Source organism: Physella acuta, unplaced genomic scaffold, assembly GCF_028476545.2.
Source record: "Physella acuta isolate Inbredline_101_S28 unplaced genomic scaffold, ASM2847654v3 ptg000616l, whole genome shotgun sequence".
NCBI classification, from domain to species: Eukaryota; Metazoa; Mollusca; class Gastropoda; family Physidae; genus Physella; species Physella acuta.
The window spans coordinates 468,731-487,801 of record NW_026732135.1 but is presented as its reverse complement, the minus strand read 5'-3'; the positions used below and the strand labels follow the sequence as shown (position 1 = coordinate 487,801).

At 32.9% G+C, this 19,071-nt stretch overlaps 1 protein-coding gene across 1 annotated transcript; it reads left to right on the top strand.

Moving 5' to 3' along the window:
• Positions 1-8,774: 8,774 nt before the first annotated feature.
• Positions 8,775-18,667, top strand: LOC131947941 (uncharacterized). Its single transcript, XM_059309354.1, has 6 exons — positions 8,775-8,894; positions 14,743-15,039; positions 15,782-15,918; positions 17,111-17,318; positions 17,936-18,058; positions 18,547-18,667. The coding sequence occupies exons 1-6, from the start codon at positions 8,855-8,857 to the stop codon at positions 18,555-18,557; spliced, it is 816 nt and encodes a 271-aa protein (XP_059165337.1). The 5' UTR covers positions 8,775-8,854; the 3' UTR covers positions 18,558-18,667.
• The last annotated feature ends 404 nt before the right edge of the window (positions 18,668-19,071 follow it).

The following is a 19,071-nucleotide window of genomic DNA, read 5'->3' as shown; positions in this document are numbered from 1 at the left end:
TTTATTGAGTGTCATGGTTTTGTTTACTATGTTTAATATTGTTTATAGGCCTATATAATAATTGTAAGAAATGTTTGCCGTATAAATTTGCCATATTGTACTAAGCATTTTAAAATTAAGCTTACTAATATAGTATGCGAAGATTAAAGAATACATGTAGCACCATTAATCTACAAGATCGTTGATTGAATGTAATGATAAAACGAGTTCTTGGTTTTTCAATGCTTTAAAATGAAAGGGTGGTCGGTTTATATCGCTCTTTATTTTTATGAACAGAAATTAGGTAAGAATTTTTAAAAAAAACTACGTTTGTTTTCCTCCAATCTAAGAACATATATTTTTTTTGTTTAAAAAGTCACAAATTATTATTTTTTTGTAAGGGATTTTGCTTTGTTTAATATGAAACCTCATCGTCTATCAGGCAAATGATTTTTTAAAGAATGAAATAAAAACTCTACAAGAATAATTTAATGAATTTACTTTTATCATTTTGCGCGATGGCTTTTAGGACTAGTGTTTACTTCAAATTACACCTGTTACTTAGGTGAAAATATTGCATACGCCTCTGTGTTACACGATCTCAAAAAATGTACGGAAGCCCAAGAAGCTTGCATGAAGAATGGGGACGATTTATTGGATATAGGCTATCCAACAAGAAAACTAATCATAGAATTCAAAGTACGGATGCTATTTTATATTAATAATTGTTCGTGGCTGTTTATTTATAGCAATATGTTCCCATGTTAGATTATTACAATATTTGTTTTTGTGCACACATAATACATGCTAAACCTGATTTATATTGTTAATTCGGCTACTTAAGTGAGCATTTTAATTTTTAAAATCTTTCTAAACGCTTAATATATTTACGATCTCTTATTCAGTAATTGTTTTTTTTCCTGTTACTTATTCAAAACAATATCAATCGATTCGTGATTTATATTTCAGTAGCAGTAGATAGGTCTTTGCATACGATATGGCTCTTATAGACAACTGTTATTTATCTCTATATATTAAATATGTTCACAATTATTGAAATATCAGCTTAAATACAAACACTTGAAATCAATAGTACGCTTCCTACCTGCCTTAGTTCTGTCTGATTAGTATTGTCGTGTAAATTTTACAAGTTTAGCTAACAATTAGTGATCGTAAAATAGTTCTACTCAATTTAATATTTTAATTGAGGAAATAACATTATTAACGTAATTTAGATACGTTTAAATTGTTTGTACTACAAATAAACTTTACCTATATTTATAAATCTAATAATAATATTACTATAGCTTTATATCGTTAGTTAATGTTTTTGCAATTGTAATATTATTTTTATTCACCATAGAACGACAGCAGACAAACAGCTAGTGATGGCCTAGGTTACGTCACTGTGGAACATATCAACCAATCAGACGCAGGGAAACACCAAGAACATACACAGGCGAACGATCCGAAGGATGTAGCGGTATAAGATTCCACAAGATCGTATGCTGTCAATGAGATTTTTGAAATGTCATAGGTTACGTGCAGAATAGGAACATTCTCAACTCGAAGTAAAATGGTTACTTTGAATTTCCAACGTTTGATTTAAATATAGATATTTTTTTATGTATGGATAGTTATGAACACAAGTGCCATGATTATTTTATAGATAAAGAATAAACATTTTACGAAAGAAAAAAAAACAGGTTTCGTTGCGTGAATGTCTTGTTAATACAAGTGATAATTGTTTAAAGATTTGTGGGCGAACTAAAACATATATGCATCGATAGTTTTGAAAACGGTATGCCATGATTATTTTATAGACTTTAAAATACCGACAGTAGCATTCTATTATTATTGTAATAAATTAAATAAACCGGGAGTGATCTCCCCTAAAACTTTCTCAAATATTCTAATATAAAACTACGAGGGATGGCAACTCAGGACATAGACAATATTTGTAATCCATTTTTAATTACTTAAACTTTTTATAATAGAATGGAATCTCGTAAAAAAAGAATTGCACACCAAGTGAACGCCTAATAAAATGTGCATAATAGTGCGCAATATTATGAGTACTTTATAATTAATTTACATGCGTTTTTTGATAAATCGGAAATAGCGTAAATTACTACTTTCGTTCAACGGAAATTACTCAAAATTAGACAGATGGTAGAGAATTAGATATTTTACTTACATGTGAAATTTCATTTATCTATCTGAAATAGTACTCAAATTATAGGCTTTTACGAAAAGTACCACTTACGTTTATCGGAAATCGCTGAAAAGCTGATCAGGATCTACGATTTTGACAAAATACTTATATATGAAATTTCATCAACCTAGCTATAACGGTACTCAATTTATCGTGTTTACACACAGACAGACAGACAGACAGACAGACAGACAGACACACAGACAAAAACACAGACATACGGGCAAGATTGCAAAATTATGTTTTTCCGTATCAGTGAGGTGTTTTTTTTTAACACAATTACAAGACTTTCTCTATACTTCGTATATACGAGAAAGTAAAAAGAAACGATCTCATTGTGATGTCTGTTGATACAGATAATAATTGTTCTTAGATGTGTGGGCAAGTGTATGACCATAGTGGAAATGACATCTAGCGGGTTAAAAACTTTTTTTTTAATACGTAACCGTGTTAAAAAAATATTTTTAGATAAAAACAGGGAGGTAATGAGAAATGAAATTTTACTTCCGGAAAATTGCACGTAGATACTACATTACAAGTACAGCTTGGAATCAGCTGTGCTACAATAGCTCCCCAAAAATAAACACGATTTGGTAATCCTAAGGTGCTACACTCATGTTTGATTTCAAAGTATCCTCCCCTAGATGGGTTAATGTCCATCTCATCCGACCCAGGTTTCGAACTCGGTCTAACAGCTTCGCGATCAATTGATATGCCAGTCATACAATCAAGTAAGCTCTGCTCTACCTGACCTTGAGTCGCCAGGTTTAGTAGGTTAACTCTACTGCAACATACTCAGACAAGACAACATATCTTCTTCTTCTTCGTTCTTAATTTTTAGTGTTAGAAGGGATCGAGCCTTATCTGCCAGAGGGTTTGAACTCGAGACTTTTTCGAATTTATCAACCTCCAACACAATTAACGATACGTGTCAACTTTTTATGCGCCATTGAGACCATTGACTCCGATTTTAGCCTGCTTTTCTTTTTGGATTTGCTTCTATAACCTTTGTCCAACCAAGAACAAACTGCGAGGCAGCAGTTGTTTGATTTTGGAGTTGTCTCTCCTAGAAGAGCGGCTGTCCCCAGCTAACGAGCCTTATCTGCCCGAGGGTTTGAACTCGAGACTTTTCGGTTTAGCAACCATGAGTTTTACCTACTCGACCACATAGACCCCCAAGACAGATTATACAATAGGTCGGCTTGCAGAAAGTAACATTCATTTGCTTGTATACCATTTAAATATTTTAACATATTTTAATTCTGAGTTTTATTTTCTTCACAAAGTCTGTGTGATAAATTAATTAGGAAAGTTTTTCATCCCAGGTCTAACCAGTGATTTTGTTCAAACTTTCCGGACAATTTATATATATATATATATATATATATATATATATATATATATATATATATATATATATATATATATATATATATATATATATAAATATATATATATATATATATATATATATATATATATACAGGGGCGTAGCGAGGGGGGGGCGGGGGTTGCAAAACATATAGAGAAAAACTTGAGGGTGGGGGGTGCAAATTGAAAGTTTGAGGGGGGGGGGGTGTGCAAATCGAAAACTTGAGGGGTGGGGGTGCAAATCGAAAATTTGAAAGTTTGTCCCCGGGAAGGGTCGCTGCGCCTCTGGGGGGGGGGATGACACCATTAAGTGCCGCACCGCGTAACACCCGTCCTCGCTACGCCACTGTGTAAATATGCGAAATAGAATGAGGTATAGTTTCTATGTTTTCTCAAGTGAAGAGAAAATAATTGTGATTGTGCTGATTAAGAAAAAAATTAAGACGAGTCATACATTTATCTAGTTTGTCCCTTGAAAAGGGATCCAAAATTTTTCTGCATGATTTTTTTATCAATCTATGAATTCCAGAGTATCTCTCTGTACTTAATAAATGTTTGTTAGATCTATTGTGTTTTTTTTATAACTATATTAATATTTTATGCTATTATAAATTAAAAATTAATATTATTAAACAAAAAATTAGTTTAACAAAATAGCACTATAACAATTACAAACTATAATTGATTCAATATTTGAATTAAATACATATGGGAGGTAACCTATTCAATAAGACAAAAGCGAAATCAAGGTCTGCTATTATATGAACCATTAATTTAAGCCTCTGCCTGTGTATTTTTTTCTAAGCCTTTTATTTTTCGAAATTTTCAACGACTAATACAGATGTAAATTTACACCACGTGCATTTGTGTAAAACGCAGTCTTGTTTTCCGCAGTCACACAATGTTAAAGTGCTGCTAAACTTGTTCATTGTAGAATAGGGAGATTTCTAAAAAATTAATTAAAGCTATTAAAAAAAGAAACATGAAAATAGTTTCGTTGATATTAATGTACTTACACCTTTCCTGTTATATTTTGTCTGAAATAATTTGTCACTACACGTTTTCTTTAGTTTTAGTTAGTTAATAAACTTTTTGTCATTGATTAATAACTTGCATCCGTAGTTTTCTTTATTTATTGTTTTTCCCTTAAATTACGTTATGTAAGGTAAAGTATTGCCTTGCTGAACACGACATGAAATCAACATAGTGTGTACACTACATACATTTACAAAGCCACTTACATAAGTTAGCTCGTATCATATATGTTATATTAAGTCACAGATAACAGACATGAACACCAATTGTTTATTTTATTATCAAATCTTACAGTTCTTTATTATTGTTAATTTGTGTAAAGTCGTAATAATAAAAGGTATTTCTCAATAAAGGCAAAACTAAAAATAGCATAAAACTAGTCCGTTAGGATTTAAAATACAACAACGATTTAAACACTTTATATCTAATTTTAGAAAAAAAAATTAAAAATATATATAAAAAATGAAATTAAAACTGCATTTCGTATAATAGGAACGAAACTATATATTTAAAGTTGAAGAGTATAAAATCGATTCTTATTCTCGTTGTTTTTACTATTAAATTTACATTACCTCCCTGTAGTTTTTTTTTCACGCCTAGTCAAAAGACAGGGAGATAACAGAATGACAGATAACTTATTTTCCGCCAGCGTAAGATATGTGCAATCAAACTATACATTGCATACATTTACCAATCCATTTAGCCTGCAAGCTAGTCCCTTGCATTTTCTGTTTTCGTAAGCTTATCTATTTATTGCACTGTTGTTGCCATCCCCATCTAAGAATATTCGATAACTTTTAGGGGAAATCACTCCCGCTTTATTGGTATTCATGAGGTGGTTTGTACTTTTCACTTCTAAAGTAATATTTTCTTGCCAAAGTACATCATTAGATGTATAAATTTCAGCTATAATGTCTATCAGTAACTATTATTATAGCCACTCTTGATCTATTTGATGATTGTTTAAATTTTGAGAACTGTCCCTCCCTAGATTAGTAGATAAAGAATTAACCTTGTAAAATAAGACACATAAGTTTGTTTTTCCACTATATGTTATGATTTTCAATTTAGAATATTTTAAATTAATATATAATTAACTATTTAAAAAATCCGGATTGTTCAGTACTTGAATTCAATATTGGTAGCGAAAATTAAGTCGTTGATATTATTTTACTTATACCTTTCCTTTTATATTTTGTCTATATTAATTGTCTTTGCACGTTTTCTTTAGTTTTAGTTAGTTAATAAACATTATTGCCATTCATTGGTAACTTGCACACGTAGTTATATTTATATATAAATATATAGCGCTAACCAGAAAATCTATGAGTTCACCCAGCTGTAATGTATGCCTGCATTACGTTACGGAAATGAAGACAGAGGTGCATAGTGTTGTCCGTAGTATATTGAGGTCATTGAAACAGATAAACTCTACTTCATCTGCCCTTTCAGACGTGGGCAAAAACGGGAAAAGCTAACGAAATCAAAACTAGTCCATGCTAGTTGTGTGTAGTATCTTGGGTTATTAAGTTAATGTCTTTGTAATCTATTGTTTGTGTATTAGTGTTCTAGTGTTACTTATTTCCTTTAAGTGTAATGTAGTTGGTTCATATGAGTTGTTTATTATTGTTTAACTACCATGAGACTACCTATTTGACTTGGTAACGCTCACTATCTCCCAGTCATAAGACATTACTGCATTTGACTCGGAGATTAGAGGGTTATCTAGTCAAATAAAAAGTCAACGGTCGATCACAAATAGATGACTTCGACAAATACTTAAGTTAGGATGGCCAAACAAAATGTCCAACAATGTCCAGTGACAAGCCACAAAGCAACAGCCGATTGACAGAGATTGTAAAGTCAGCAAATGGGGATAGATCGGGCACGGTCTTAGAAAGACGTAAATAATCTAACTGCTACTGTGGAACAACATCAAAGGTAATATATATCTGTAGGTTGTCCCCGTTGTTTGTAGAACATTGGTAATCTTACATACCCTATATTGACGTTTTTATTTTATTGTCCCTTTTTAAAAGGGATCCAAAATTTTCTTTTTAGAGTAAATACGACAGCTCAGAATAAATGTAATTGCTCAGTAGTGGCCAAACTTAATTTAACAAAAACCTAGTGTGTTTATCTTTAAATTAAATTAACTACTTAAAATGCAGTATCAAATATTAGCCTTTAGAGTAAATCTTCAGCTAAATCTATTAAAATGCTTTGTCAAAGGGTAATAAATAAATTTTTGATTTTAGGTTTAGATGTGTATTATTAAGATCTTTATTTTCATTCATTTTGACTCTTTAATTTGCTATTATCTCCCCTAAATATTTTCCCCAGCCTAACCAAATTATTTACTGTAAATATTTTCCAAACCACTTATGGTGTGGACCTGAGTAGTATATAGTGGAGCGGCTTGGGGGGGGGGGATTAGTGGCGTCTGTTTTTGGAGAAATAAAATAAAAATTGGAAACAAATTCTAACACAAATTGCAAGCTTCAATTTGTCATCAAGTAAATGTCCATAGAAAATTTGAAAAAAATATTAATTTTTAATCTACTGGCCAGGAGAGAATAAGGCGATATTTATGTACACCTGTTGCTTACCTAACTATGACAGAAATATAAAATGAAAAGACATAATTTTGTTCTTAATATTATTATAGCCACCTTTGAACTCGTTGAATAATTTCAAAATTTAGATATCAATTCTCCCAAAGGGCAGTGTATAGAGCCAGGGGCGTAGCGAGGGGGGGGGGCGGGGGTGCGGACCGCACCGGGTGACACCATTTAGGGGGGGTGACACCAAGGCAAAAAATAGCAAAATATATATAGAAAAACTTGAGGGGGGTGCAAATCGAAAGTTTGAGGGGGGAGGGGGTGCAAATCGAAAACTTGAGGGGGGGGGTGCAAATCGAAAGTTTGAGGGGGGTGCAAATCGAAAACTTGAAAGCTTGTCCCCGGGAAGGGTCGCTACTCCTCTGGGGGGGGGGGGGGGGGGGGTGACACCATTGAGTGCCGCACCGGGTGACACCCGACCTCGCTACGCCACTGTATATATATATACCTATTTTTAATCGAATGACGAGAATAAAGCGTTACAATTAACCTAAGCATTACAACATTTTAATAAACCGGGAGCGATCTCCCATAAACATTCTCAAAAATTCTTATATAACTTGGAATTGAATATAGACATGATTTTTAATTACTTAAACTTTTAAAAATATAATAGAATCTCATAGAAAAACGAATTGCGCACCAAGCAAACGCCAAAACAAAATGTGCATAACAGTGCGAAATATTATTAGTACGTTATGAATTTACAAGCGTTTTCTGAGAAATCGGAAATAGCGTAAGTTAGTACTTCCGGTCAACGGAAATTACTCAATATTTGATATAAGGTAGAGATTTAGATCTTTTACTTACATGTGAAATTTTATCTATCCTAAAAAGTACTCAAGTTATAGGCTTTTGAAAAATACAAAGTAAAAAAAGTGCCAGTTCCGGTTATCGAAAATCGCTCAAAAGTTGATACGGATCTACGATTTTGATAAAATACTTATATATGAGATTTCATCAACCTAGCTGTAACGGTACTCAAGTTATCGTGTTTACACACAGACAGACAGACACACACACACACACACACACACACTGACATACGGACAAGATTGCAAAAATATGTTTTTCCGTATCAGTAAAATGCACAAAAAATAATAACGTAAAAATGTAAAAAGAAAAGCTATGATCGCTTACGAGCTGTTTTAAATATTTTAGCGCACAAAAATGTCTTAAAGAATGCAAGTGTGTGTATATATATATATATATATATATATATATATATATATATATATATATATATATATATATATATTTAAAAGCATTTACAATCCTAAAATCAACAGATTTTTTTTATTTGTTTCAATTTAGTTCCCATACATTCTCCCACACTAAGTGTTTCTTCCATACTTTTTATTCGGGGGTGGGGGGAGAGTGTGCTGGGGGGGGTGGCCCTAACGTTTTAGGGAGAGACTGGGTCGAATAGATGTCTGGAAGAAACTCTGCCCACTCTTCTAAATTTCAAATTCCAAACACATTTTTATTTTTTTCAAGTTGCGCACGATGCAAACATGGTGTTGCACTATTTAGCACCGTCGATGAAAGGAACTTACGTACGCTGTATCAACACAGCAAGCAGCTTCGTCGATTTCATGTTCATCCTATTGAGTTTGATATTTTAGTTTTCATCATGTATTTTTTCATCATGCTACTTCTAATATCCTACTCAGGTAAGACTTGTATATATTACTTTAAATTAACAGTAATATCAGCTAATGTTTATTAGATGCATTATAAAATAAAGTATTGTAAACCGTAGTTTACTTCACCGTTGAAATAAAAATAGTGTTCTAAATTAATGTTTTAAATTCATTTAAAAATAAATTAACCAAATTAGCAACATTTAATAGATATTTATAGATCTATATCTATTTATAACCATTGAAGTCAGCTGAAGTAATTGTGTTCTTTTTTTAACAAAAAAAAACTTTCTGAAGAATTTCAACAGTTTGTAAACATGATAACTTATAATGTAAAAAAATAAATAAAACGATTGTTTGATAGCAGCAATAATGATCAAATTCACTAAACAATATTACAAGGTAAAATGAATAGCAACATATTATTTACATGCAACTAACATCAATCTATTTAAATGTGTAAGCGTTCAGTGTTAACAATAGATGGTCCCAAATAAAATAAGGTTTGCAGTACCTGCGGTGAATTCAGGAAGGGAGTAAAAGACTCTACTGTATTTTTCTAATGTGTATTAATTATTTTACTGCTTCGGGGTCGGGTGGGGGTCTATAATTTCGTGACGGTGTGTGATGAGGGAGATGGGGGGGGGGGGGAGGGGTTCAGATGGTGCGACGTCACACTTTTGCCTTTAAAAAAAAGCAATGCTAGAAAAGAAATTTTAGACGTTATTTTGCGTTTTTGATAACTGTTTTAATACATCGTAAAAGGAATTGATTAACATACTCTATTTCGACAGAGTTCAGACAAGATTTTGGAAAAATATCGATGTTTAAAAAAAAATACAACTGCAATTTTGATGGGGGTTGTAGGCTGAGGTGTGACGTCATTTAGGGGGGGGTCTGGCTTTTTGTGACGATGTGTGACGGAGGAAGGGGGGGGGGGGGGGGGGAGGCCAAAATCGTCAAAAAAGCGCGAAGTCTTTTATAGATGACCCCTTCACCTTTCCGGAGTAATGACTTTGAGATTAAAAGTTAAAAGTAAAGTCCCCTTTCAAACCTGACGGTCTATAGCACAAGCGAAATAGATTTCACTTGTTTCTGTGACCTCGACATATGAAGAGATATTGTGGTCAGCACTATGCCCAGCCGCCTTTACATTCCCTAACGAGAATTAGGTACCCATCAGAGTTGGGTGGACTTAGGGACGGTCTACTGATTTGAACCCGGATTCGAACTCAAGACTTACGGGTTTGCAGTCCAGCTCTCGACCACTAGACCACTCGGTCCTATGACTTTGAGATTACCCTGCTAAAACATTTCTTTGATTTAAGAAAAAAAAAGAATACGGATAGCATTACGATTAGCAATAATTATTATTCCGGAAAGTTTCAGCGTTACAAATGTAAAAAAAAAAAAACATCAGTGCAACTGTAACACCATCAATGAATATAGGTCTACTGCACAGAGGCGTAGCGACCCTTCCCGGCGCCAGGGGACAAACTTTCAATTTGGCTCCCCCCCCCCCCTCGGGAGCAAATTTTCAGTTCGCACCCCCCCCCCCATTTCAAATTTTCGATTGGCAGCCCCCCCCCCCCCCCCCCTCCCTCTTTCAACTTTCGATTTGCATCCCCCTCCTCAAACTGCAAAAATGCAGCAAAAATGACATTTTAATTTGTTTTTACAACCCATTTTGGCGCCCACTAAGGTCGGCGCCCGGGGACATATGTCCGTCCCCCAGCCCCCCCCCCCCTCATCTCTACGCCTCTGCTTCTGCATGTACTATATTTTCTTTGTCACTCCCTGACGTATAAATAGCGTAATCAATGTTTATATATTGGTTGCGTTTGTAGGTTTTGCTAATCCCTTTTTTTAAATTGCTACTTTTATAATGTTTTTACTACTCATCGGTAAATATTAATTCTCTCTAACAATCGTTCTTGACAAAAACTATGGTTTACAGTAGATAATGTATACGAAATTCAACAAACCATTCCGAGTAAGATCAGAAATGTGATTGTCATAATGAGAACAAATAAAGATTCGAGTGGGTACTATTCTTAAGAATGTATGCATGCTGCATATGCCGTTCTTTCGTTTATAATGCTTGTATAAGTAAGATACATAAAAACGTTAACCCAAACAATAATCCAAAGATACCCCTTACCAAAATCCTACTGTTTCTCGCTTTTCAGTATCGCTATTAATAAAACATGTATCCGGCTCAGTACATTACGATTAAAGATTTATAACATGTATATTTGCTGTGATAAAAACAAAGTTTATAATCGAGCTTTTCTATTACCCGTGTTAGCGAACGCTAGAAACATAAAATCGATTCCACCAGGCTTCTGCTGACTAACCCACTGTATCGCACCACACGTCATATACGTTCTGGGTGATTTGTTAAACAGGCGGCCCAATATCTGGAGACTGGGTACATTAATCGTGACTTTCAAGTTATCAAGCTCGCTATCTACCGGTTTACACAGCTTTACAGATAACCTATTCATTACACAGCTCTGCAGATAACCTATTCATTACACAGCTCTACAGATAACATATTCATTACACAGCTCTACAGATAACCTATTCATTACACAGCTCTACAGATAACCTATTCATGACACAGCTCTACAGATAACCTATTCATGACACAGCTCTACAGATAACCTATTCATTACACAGCTCTACAGATAACCTATTCATTACACAGCTCTACAGATAACCTATTCATTACACGTTCTACAGATAACCTATTCATTACACAGCTCTACAGATAACCTATTCATTACACAGCTCTACAGATAACCTATTCATGACACAGCTCTACAGATAACCTATTCATGACACAGCTCTACAGATAACCTATTCATTACACAGCTCTACAGATAACCTATTCATTACACAGCTCTACAGATAACCTATTCATTACACGTTCTACAGATAACCTATTCATTACACAGCTCTACAGATAACCTATTCATTACACAGCTCTACAGATAACCTATTCATTACACAGCTCTACAGATAACCTATTCATGACACAGCACTACAGATAACCTATTCATTACACAGCTCTACAGATAACCTATTCATTACACAGCTCTACAGATAACCTATTCATTACACGTTCTACAGATAACCTATTCATTACACAGCTCTACAGATAACCTATTCATTACACAGCTCTACAGATACAGATAACCTATTCATTACACAGCTCTACAGATAACCTATTCATACCAGACCACACATGGGACGGTAGCGCTCAGCCGTAGAGCGCTAAAATACTAAACGAAAAGTGTCGAGTTCAAATCGAGAATGTGGCAGTAGAACGTTCCTGAGTCCACCTAGCTCCGATGGGTACTTAACTCACGTTGAAGAAAAGAAGGCGGCTGGACATAATGCTGACCACACTATGCCTTTATTTACCGCGGTCTATGAAACTGATAAACTCTACTTCATCTACCCCCTGTGTCTTAGGCACGAACATGATATATAAATTTATCAGATCATTGTAAAACTACTAAGAGTGCCGATAAGAATCATTTTCTTGGTAAAACCCGAATACACTGTAATTATATCTGGATTTCGCCTGGCGAGAAAACAGATTCGCCTAGAAAAAATGAAATACTCAGCAGGCTTATTGTATACATAGACCAGCATATAATACGTTGTCACTCAACTTCAAACATCAGGACTTTGTTCATTCTATTCGCTGTCTTCATTATATTCACGAATCTTCCACACGTTTTATAGCTCAAGAGATGTACTTTTCCCCATTACATTCATTTATATATATATATATATATATATATATATATATATATATATATATATATATATATATATATATATATATATATATATTACATTCAAAAACTTTTCTGTACGTTTTAAAGCTCAAGTTATGTTTTTTTTCTCCAATACATTCACAAATCTTCCGTACGTTTTAAAGCTCAAGAGATGTTTTTTTCTCCAATACATTCACAAATCTTCTGTACGTTTTAAAGCTCAAGAGATGTTTTTTTCTCCAATACATTCACAAATCTTCCGTACGTTTTAAAGCTCAAGAGATGTTTTTTTCTCCAATACATTCACAAATCTTCCGTACGTTTTAAAGCTCAAGAGATGTTTTTTTCTCCAATACATTCACAAATCTTCCGTACGTTTTAAAGCTCAAGGGATGTTTTTTTTCTCCAATACATTCACAAATCTTCCGTACGTTTTAAAGCTCAAGAGATGTTTTTTTCTCCAATACATTCACAAATCTTCCGTACGTTTTAAAGCACCTGAGATGTTTTTTTCTCCAATACATTCACAAATCTTCCGTACGTTTTAAAGCTCAAGAGATGTTTTTTTCTCCAATACATTCACAAATCTTCCGTACGTTTTAAAGCTCAAGAGATGTTTTTTTCTCCATTACATTCACAAATCTTCCTTACGTTTTAAAGTTTAAGAGATGTTTTTTTCTCCAATACATTCACAAATCTTCCGTACGTTTTAAAGCTCAAGAGATGTTTTTTTCTCCAATACATTCACAAATCTTCCGTACGTTTTAAAGCTCAAGAGATGTTTTTTTCTCCATTACATTCACAAATCTTCCTTACGTTTTAAAGTTTAAGAGATGTTTTTTTCTCCAATACATTCACAAATCTTCCGTACGTTTTAAAGCTCAAGAGATGTTTTTTTCTCCATTACATTCACAAATCTTCCGTACGTTTTAAAGCTCAAGAGATGTTTTTTTCTCCAATACATTCACAAATCTTCCGTACGTTTTAAAGCACCTGAGATGTTTTTTTCTCCAATACATTCACAAATCTTCCGTACGTTTTAAAGCTCAAGAGATGTTTTTTCTCCAATACATTCACAAATCTTCCGTACGTTTTAAAGCTCAAGAGATGTTTTTTTCTCCATTACATTCACAAATCTTCCTTACGTTTTAAAGTTTAAGAGATGTTTTTTTCTCCAATACATTCACAAATCTTCCGTACGTTTTAAAGCTCAAGAGATGTTTTTTTCTCCAATACATTCACAAATCTTCCGTACGTTTTAAAGCTCAAGGGATGTTTTTTTTCTCCAATACATTCACAAATCTTCCGTACGTTTTAAAGTTTAAGAGATGTTTTTTTCTCCAATACATTCACAAATCTTCCTTACGTTTTAAAGTTTAAGAGATGTTTTTTTCTCCAATACATTCACAAATCTTCCGTACGTTTTAAAGCTCAAGAGATGTTTTTTTCTCCAATACATTCACAAATCTTCCGTACGTTTTAAAGCTCAAGAGATGTTTTTTTCTCCAATACATTCACAAATCTTCCGTACGTTTTAAAGCTCAAGAGATGTTTTTTTCTCCAATACATTCACAAATCTTCCGTACGTTTTAAAGCTCAAGGGATGTTTATTTTCTCCAATACATTCACAAATCTTCCGTACGTTTTAAAGCACCTGAGATGTTTTTTTCTCCAATACATTCACAAATCTTCCGTACGTTTTAAAGCTCAAGAGATGTTTTTTTCTCAAAACATTTACAAATCTTCCGTATGTTTTAAAGCTGAAAATGTTTTTTTTCTCCATTACATTCACAAATCTTCCGTACGTTTTAAAGCTCAAGAGATGTTTTTTTCTCCATTACATTCACAAATCTTCCGTACGTTTTAAAGCTCAAAAGATGTTTTTTTCTCAAAACATTCACAAATCTTCCGTATGTTTTAAAGCTGAAAATGTTTTTTTTCTCCATTACATTCACAAATCTTCCGTACGTTTTAAAGCTCAAGAGATGTTTTTTTCTCCATTACATTCACAAATCTTCCGTACGTTTTAAAGCTCATTGATGTTTTTTCTCTAAATTACATTCACAAATATTCAATATGTTTTAAAGCTCAAGAACGGTGCCCCATGCTTGAAGAAGGACAACCCTTACAGCTAACCTATGATGACAGGTTTCCTCAAAAATCGCTTGCCTGGCAAAAGGACGATAACGTCATCAGCCACTGTGAGAATAGCACCTGCCACACAACCATGCCAGGGGTCGAGGTTACCAGAGCGTCTGGTAAAATTACATTAACGGTTCTCAAAATCAAAAGGAATAATCCAACCGACGAGGCGGAGTGGAGATGTGGTTATGATGATGAGAATTTGACAATAATTGTAGGGTCTTGCATTCTGCACATTTACGGTGCGTAACTCTTTTAATTACCTGTATTAATTAGCTAAAAATAAATGAATTCAATGCATAATTCATATATATTGCAAAGTGTAATGTAAGTGTTTATTAGGCAAAATTTGTTGATAGTATTTAAAAAAAACCATAACATTGTTTTGAGGCAATGCTAACAAAATGCTGGTTTTTGAAATCTGACAATTTAAGGTTTATAAATCTCTTTATTACTTATCTTAATTAATTATTGATACAACGGACAATTCAGATAACGTGCAATGTAAATGTCTATAAGGCATATATGTTGATAATATCAAACACAATAGTTAGCACATTACCATAAATCTATTCAAAGACTAGACCCAATCGGCCTTTGCAGTAGCCAACGCTAAGAAAAGCATATCGTTATTGAATTCAACATCAAACTCAGGTTAAACAACCGTTATTTTCTTTCTAAATTACTACCTGTAATATTTGTTATAGATTTTCAACTTTCTCGGTCAGTTATAAATGAATGTAAACAAAATAAATTTACACATTTTTTCAAATTTTTTTTTTTACAATTATAATATGTTATCTTAATTTTGTTCCTGTAATTCAATGGTACCATTGCAAAGATTTCCTTCTTTTCGAAGCACTTAATTATCTTAGCTACAGATTGATGGACGCACTTCGACAAAAAAGTATTATAGTTAAAAGTGTAGCAATGCTAAGTTAACTTCTGCAATAATATTTTTTAAATCAATCTTAACACGCCCAGTCAAGCCAGATACCCCTACGTGCATAGATACTGTCGATATGGACTATTTAGGAGCAGGCACTGTTAAACTAGTTTGTTTTGCCAAGACTGTTTACCCCATGGGATCTTGTAACTTGTTCCTAAAGCGTCCCGATGAGGTAAGACATTTATACATTACAATAACTCTTATAAAAATTGTAGGACGAAGTGGTCTAGAGGTACAGCGCTAGGCTATTTAAACGTCAGGAGGTCGAATCCCGGTTTAAGTCAATAGATCGCTCCTGATTCCACCTGACTTTGAAGTGTACCGAACTAACGTTATGGAGAGTGGCAAGACTGAACATACTATTCTCTCATAATATGCCGAGGTTACATAGACAGGTGAACTCTGATTCACTTGCCTCAAGGACCGTTAGGTTCGAAGGGGGCACTTTACAAACAGAGACTTTAGAAAACTATATACTATATCGTTACGTTTCCAATAGCCTCCCTCAAAAAATGGAGCTATTTTTTAATAATTTAAACATGCAGGAATTTTTGGTAACTGACACAGCAAAAAACTAACCTAGAGGGATAAAGGGGGGGGGGGACATGTCCAGTAACTGAAACATAGCTCAGAACATCGCAAAATACCACCTAAACATCATCAAGACTAGTAAAGAGAAAACAACATGTTATTTGTTTTTTCAAATATTAATACGAGATGGTGGTGACCATTGGTACTAATTTGCAAAATAAACAGAAACATTACACGGGGCGGATTATTGAAATTTATTTTCTAATATTAGACTTAAAATTACTTTACATAGAGACACATTGTTAAGACCTTCGTTACTACATGCACACTCGCACACACTAAACACACACACACACACACCTATATGCATATATATATATATATATATATATATATATATATATATATATATATATATATATATATATATATATATATATATATATGTATATATATATATATATATATATATATATACACATATATATATATATATATATATATATATATATATATATATATATATATATATATATATATATATATATATATATATATATATATATATATATAAATATACATATATATATATCTATATACATATATATATGAATATATACATATATATATATATCTATATACATATATATATCTATATATATATATCTATATGTATATATATATATATCTATATACATATATATATCTATATATATCTATCTATCTATCTATATATATATATATATATATATATATATATATATATATATATATATATATCTTCAATAGTATTTTTCCAAATACAGTTTTATTTCCGCTATGTCTATTTGCAGTCCACGTTCACCTACATCGAATACGCTATAATGTCCAACAGGATCGCCTCACAAAACCCATTGCTCTATACGTTCAACTGTTCCCTGACTTTGAACATCACTGCTTTCGGCGACTACAGTGTGTATGCCGAGATGTTCGCCGGGCTTCTGTCTGGCGAGCCCTCGAACCCAACCAAGCAGACAACCCCAATCAAGGAGTTCAAAATTGGTAATTTACTAATTGGGGATGGGGTGGCCTAACGGTAGAGAGCGAAGCTGCTACCCGATAGTCAAGACATCGAAACCGGGGTATTAACGTCAGTATAACTAAGGCAATCCAGCTCTGATGGGTACCTGACTCACGTTATAAAAAGTAATGGCGGATAGACATAGTGCTTACCAAACTATTAGCTCGTATGACGAGGACAATTAAATTTATGAACTCTACTTCATCTGTTCCATGTTTCTAGGTCAGGAACAGAAAAAGATGATGAATGTCCTTATTTAAAAAAAATCTCCTTTCACCGTGCCGTCTTTCTTTTCTGCCCCGAATCTTTAATCTGCGAGATGTATAATCCTGATAAAACATCGTGTTTTGACACCTTAATTGTTGTAAATATATTTTACTTTGAGTAAATGTGCATTAAATATATTCCAACTGCCAGATGTAATGGGAGAGAATTCGTTATCGAACAGGTATGTATATATATATATATATATATATATATATATATATATATATATATATATATATATATATATATATATATATATATATATATATATATATAAAGTAGGTAAAGATTATATCAAAACAGCTAATTACGTTTTGTTGATCTATAACAGAGAAACCACCCACAGCTTATTTAGCGGATGTTCCTGAAGAGTTTCGATGGTGGATCATTTACGTTGTGGTATCTGTCCTTGTTAGTCTGCTGGCCACCGTCCTGACATGGTTGAAATGTGTGGGTAAGTGAACCTTTATACATGTATTGGAGGTGTTGATTCAAAGGGAGCAGGTACAGGTAATATGTGTGAGAACTCGTTGTCGATAGTTTTAAAGTAGTTTCAGACAGGTAAGCGGAATAATAGTATAAGGCTTATACTATAAGCCACTTTTGAATATTTAATTAAAGTTTTACAACATCGCGTTTGTACATTTCTTGATATTCGCGCATTTTCTGAAAGAAATAATTTGGTAAGAGGTATTTTGGAAGTTTGTATAGAGCAATACATATATATATATATATATATATATATATATATATATATATATATATATATATATATATATATATATATATATATATATATTGTCAGTCTTGCAACACTGTAGCACTAATCGTGCTAAAAACATATTTTACAAAACTAATGTTGATTTATTATGTCTTCTTACAATTTCCCAAAACAAACAAAAAAAAACCCCAAAAAAAAACATGTTTTTTTTTATATTGTAGGAATCATCTAGAAAGAAGTAACGATGGAACAAAAAACACAGCAACCACAGTCTCTAAGGTGTTGGCAAACAGGAAAAAAATGGCAAAGACGTATTCAGTAACATCTAAACACAAATTGTCAGAGAAGAGTAAAAGCAGCATCATCGAAAGAAAAAAAATGTTTTTTATTTAAATTTTGGATCATACATTTTACAACGCTATTTTTTTATTTTTGTCACCAGTAATGTATACAAAAAGAAATTTTCCGTTAATTATTTTTACAGTTAACAAATGCAATGTTTATCATAAAAGGTTATGATAGTCCACGTTAACTTTTCTGTTTTTTTTTTCAAACTTTGCATTTAGTTGATTTAGTTTAAACATCATCATTGTGTGATGCACATGGCAAACGAATAAAAATATATTAAATATTTTTTTAATTTTTTTTTTTAAAAGCTCACAAGTTTTAAGTTGAAAGACTCAGTGTAGACTGTTATAACAAGACATTTTAGTAGGTTACAGAAAAGTTTTTTTTAGCTATCGGAA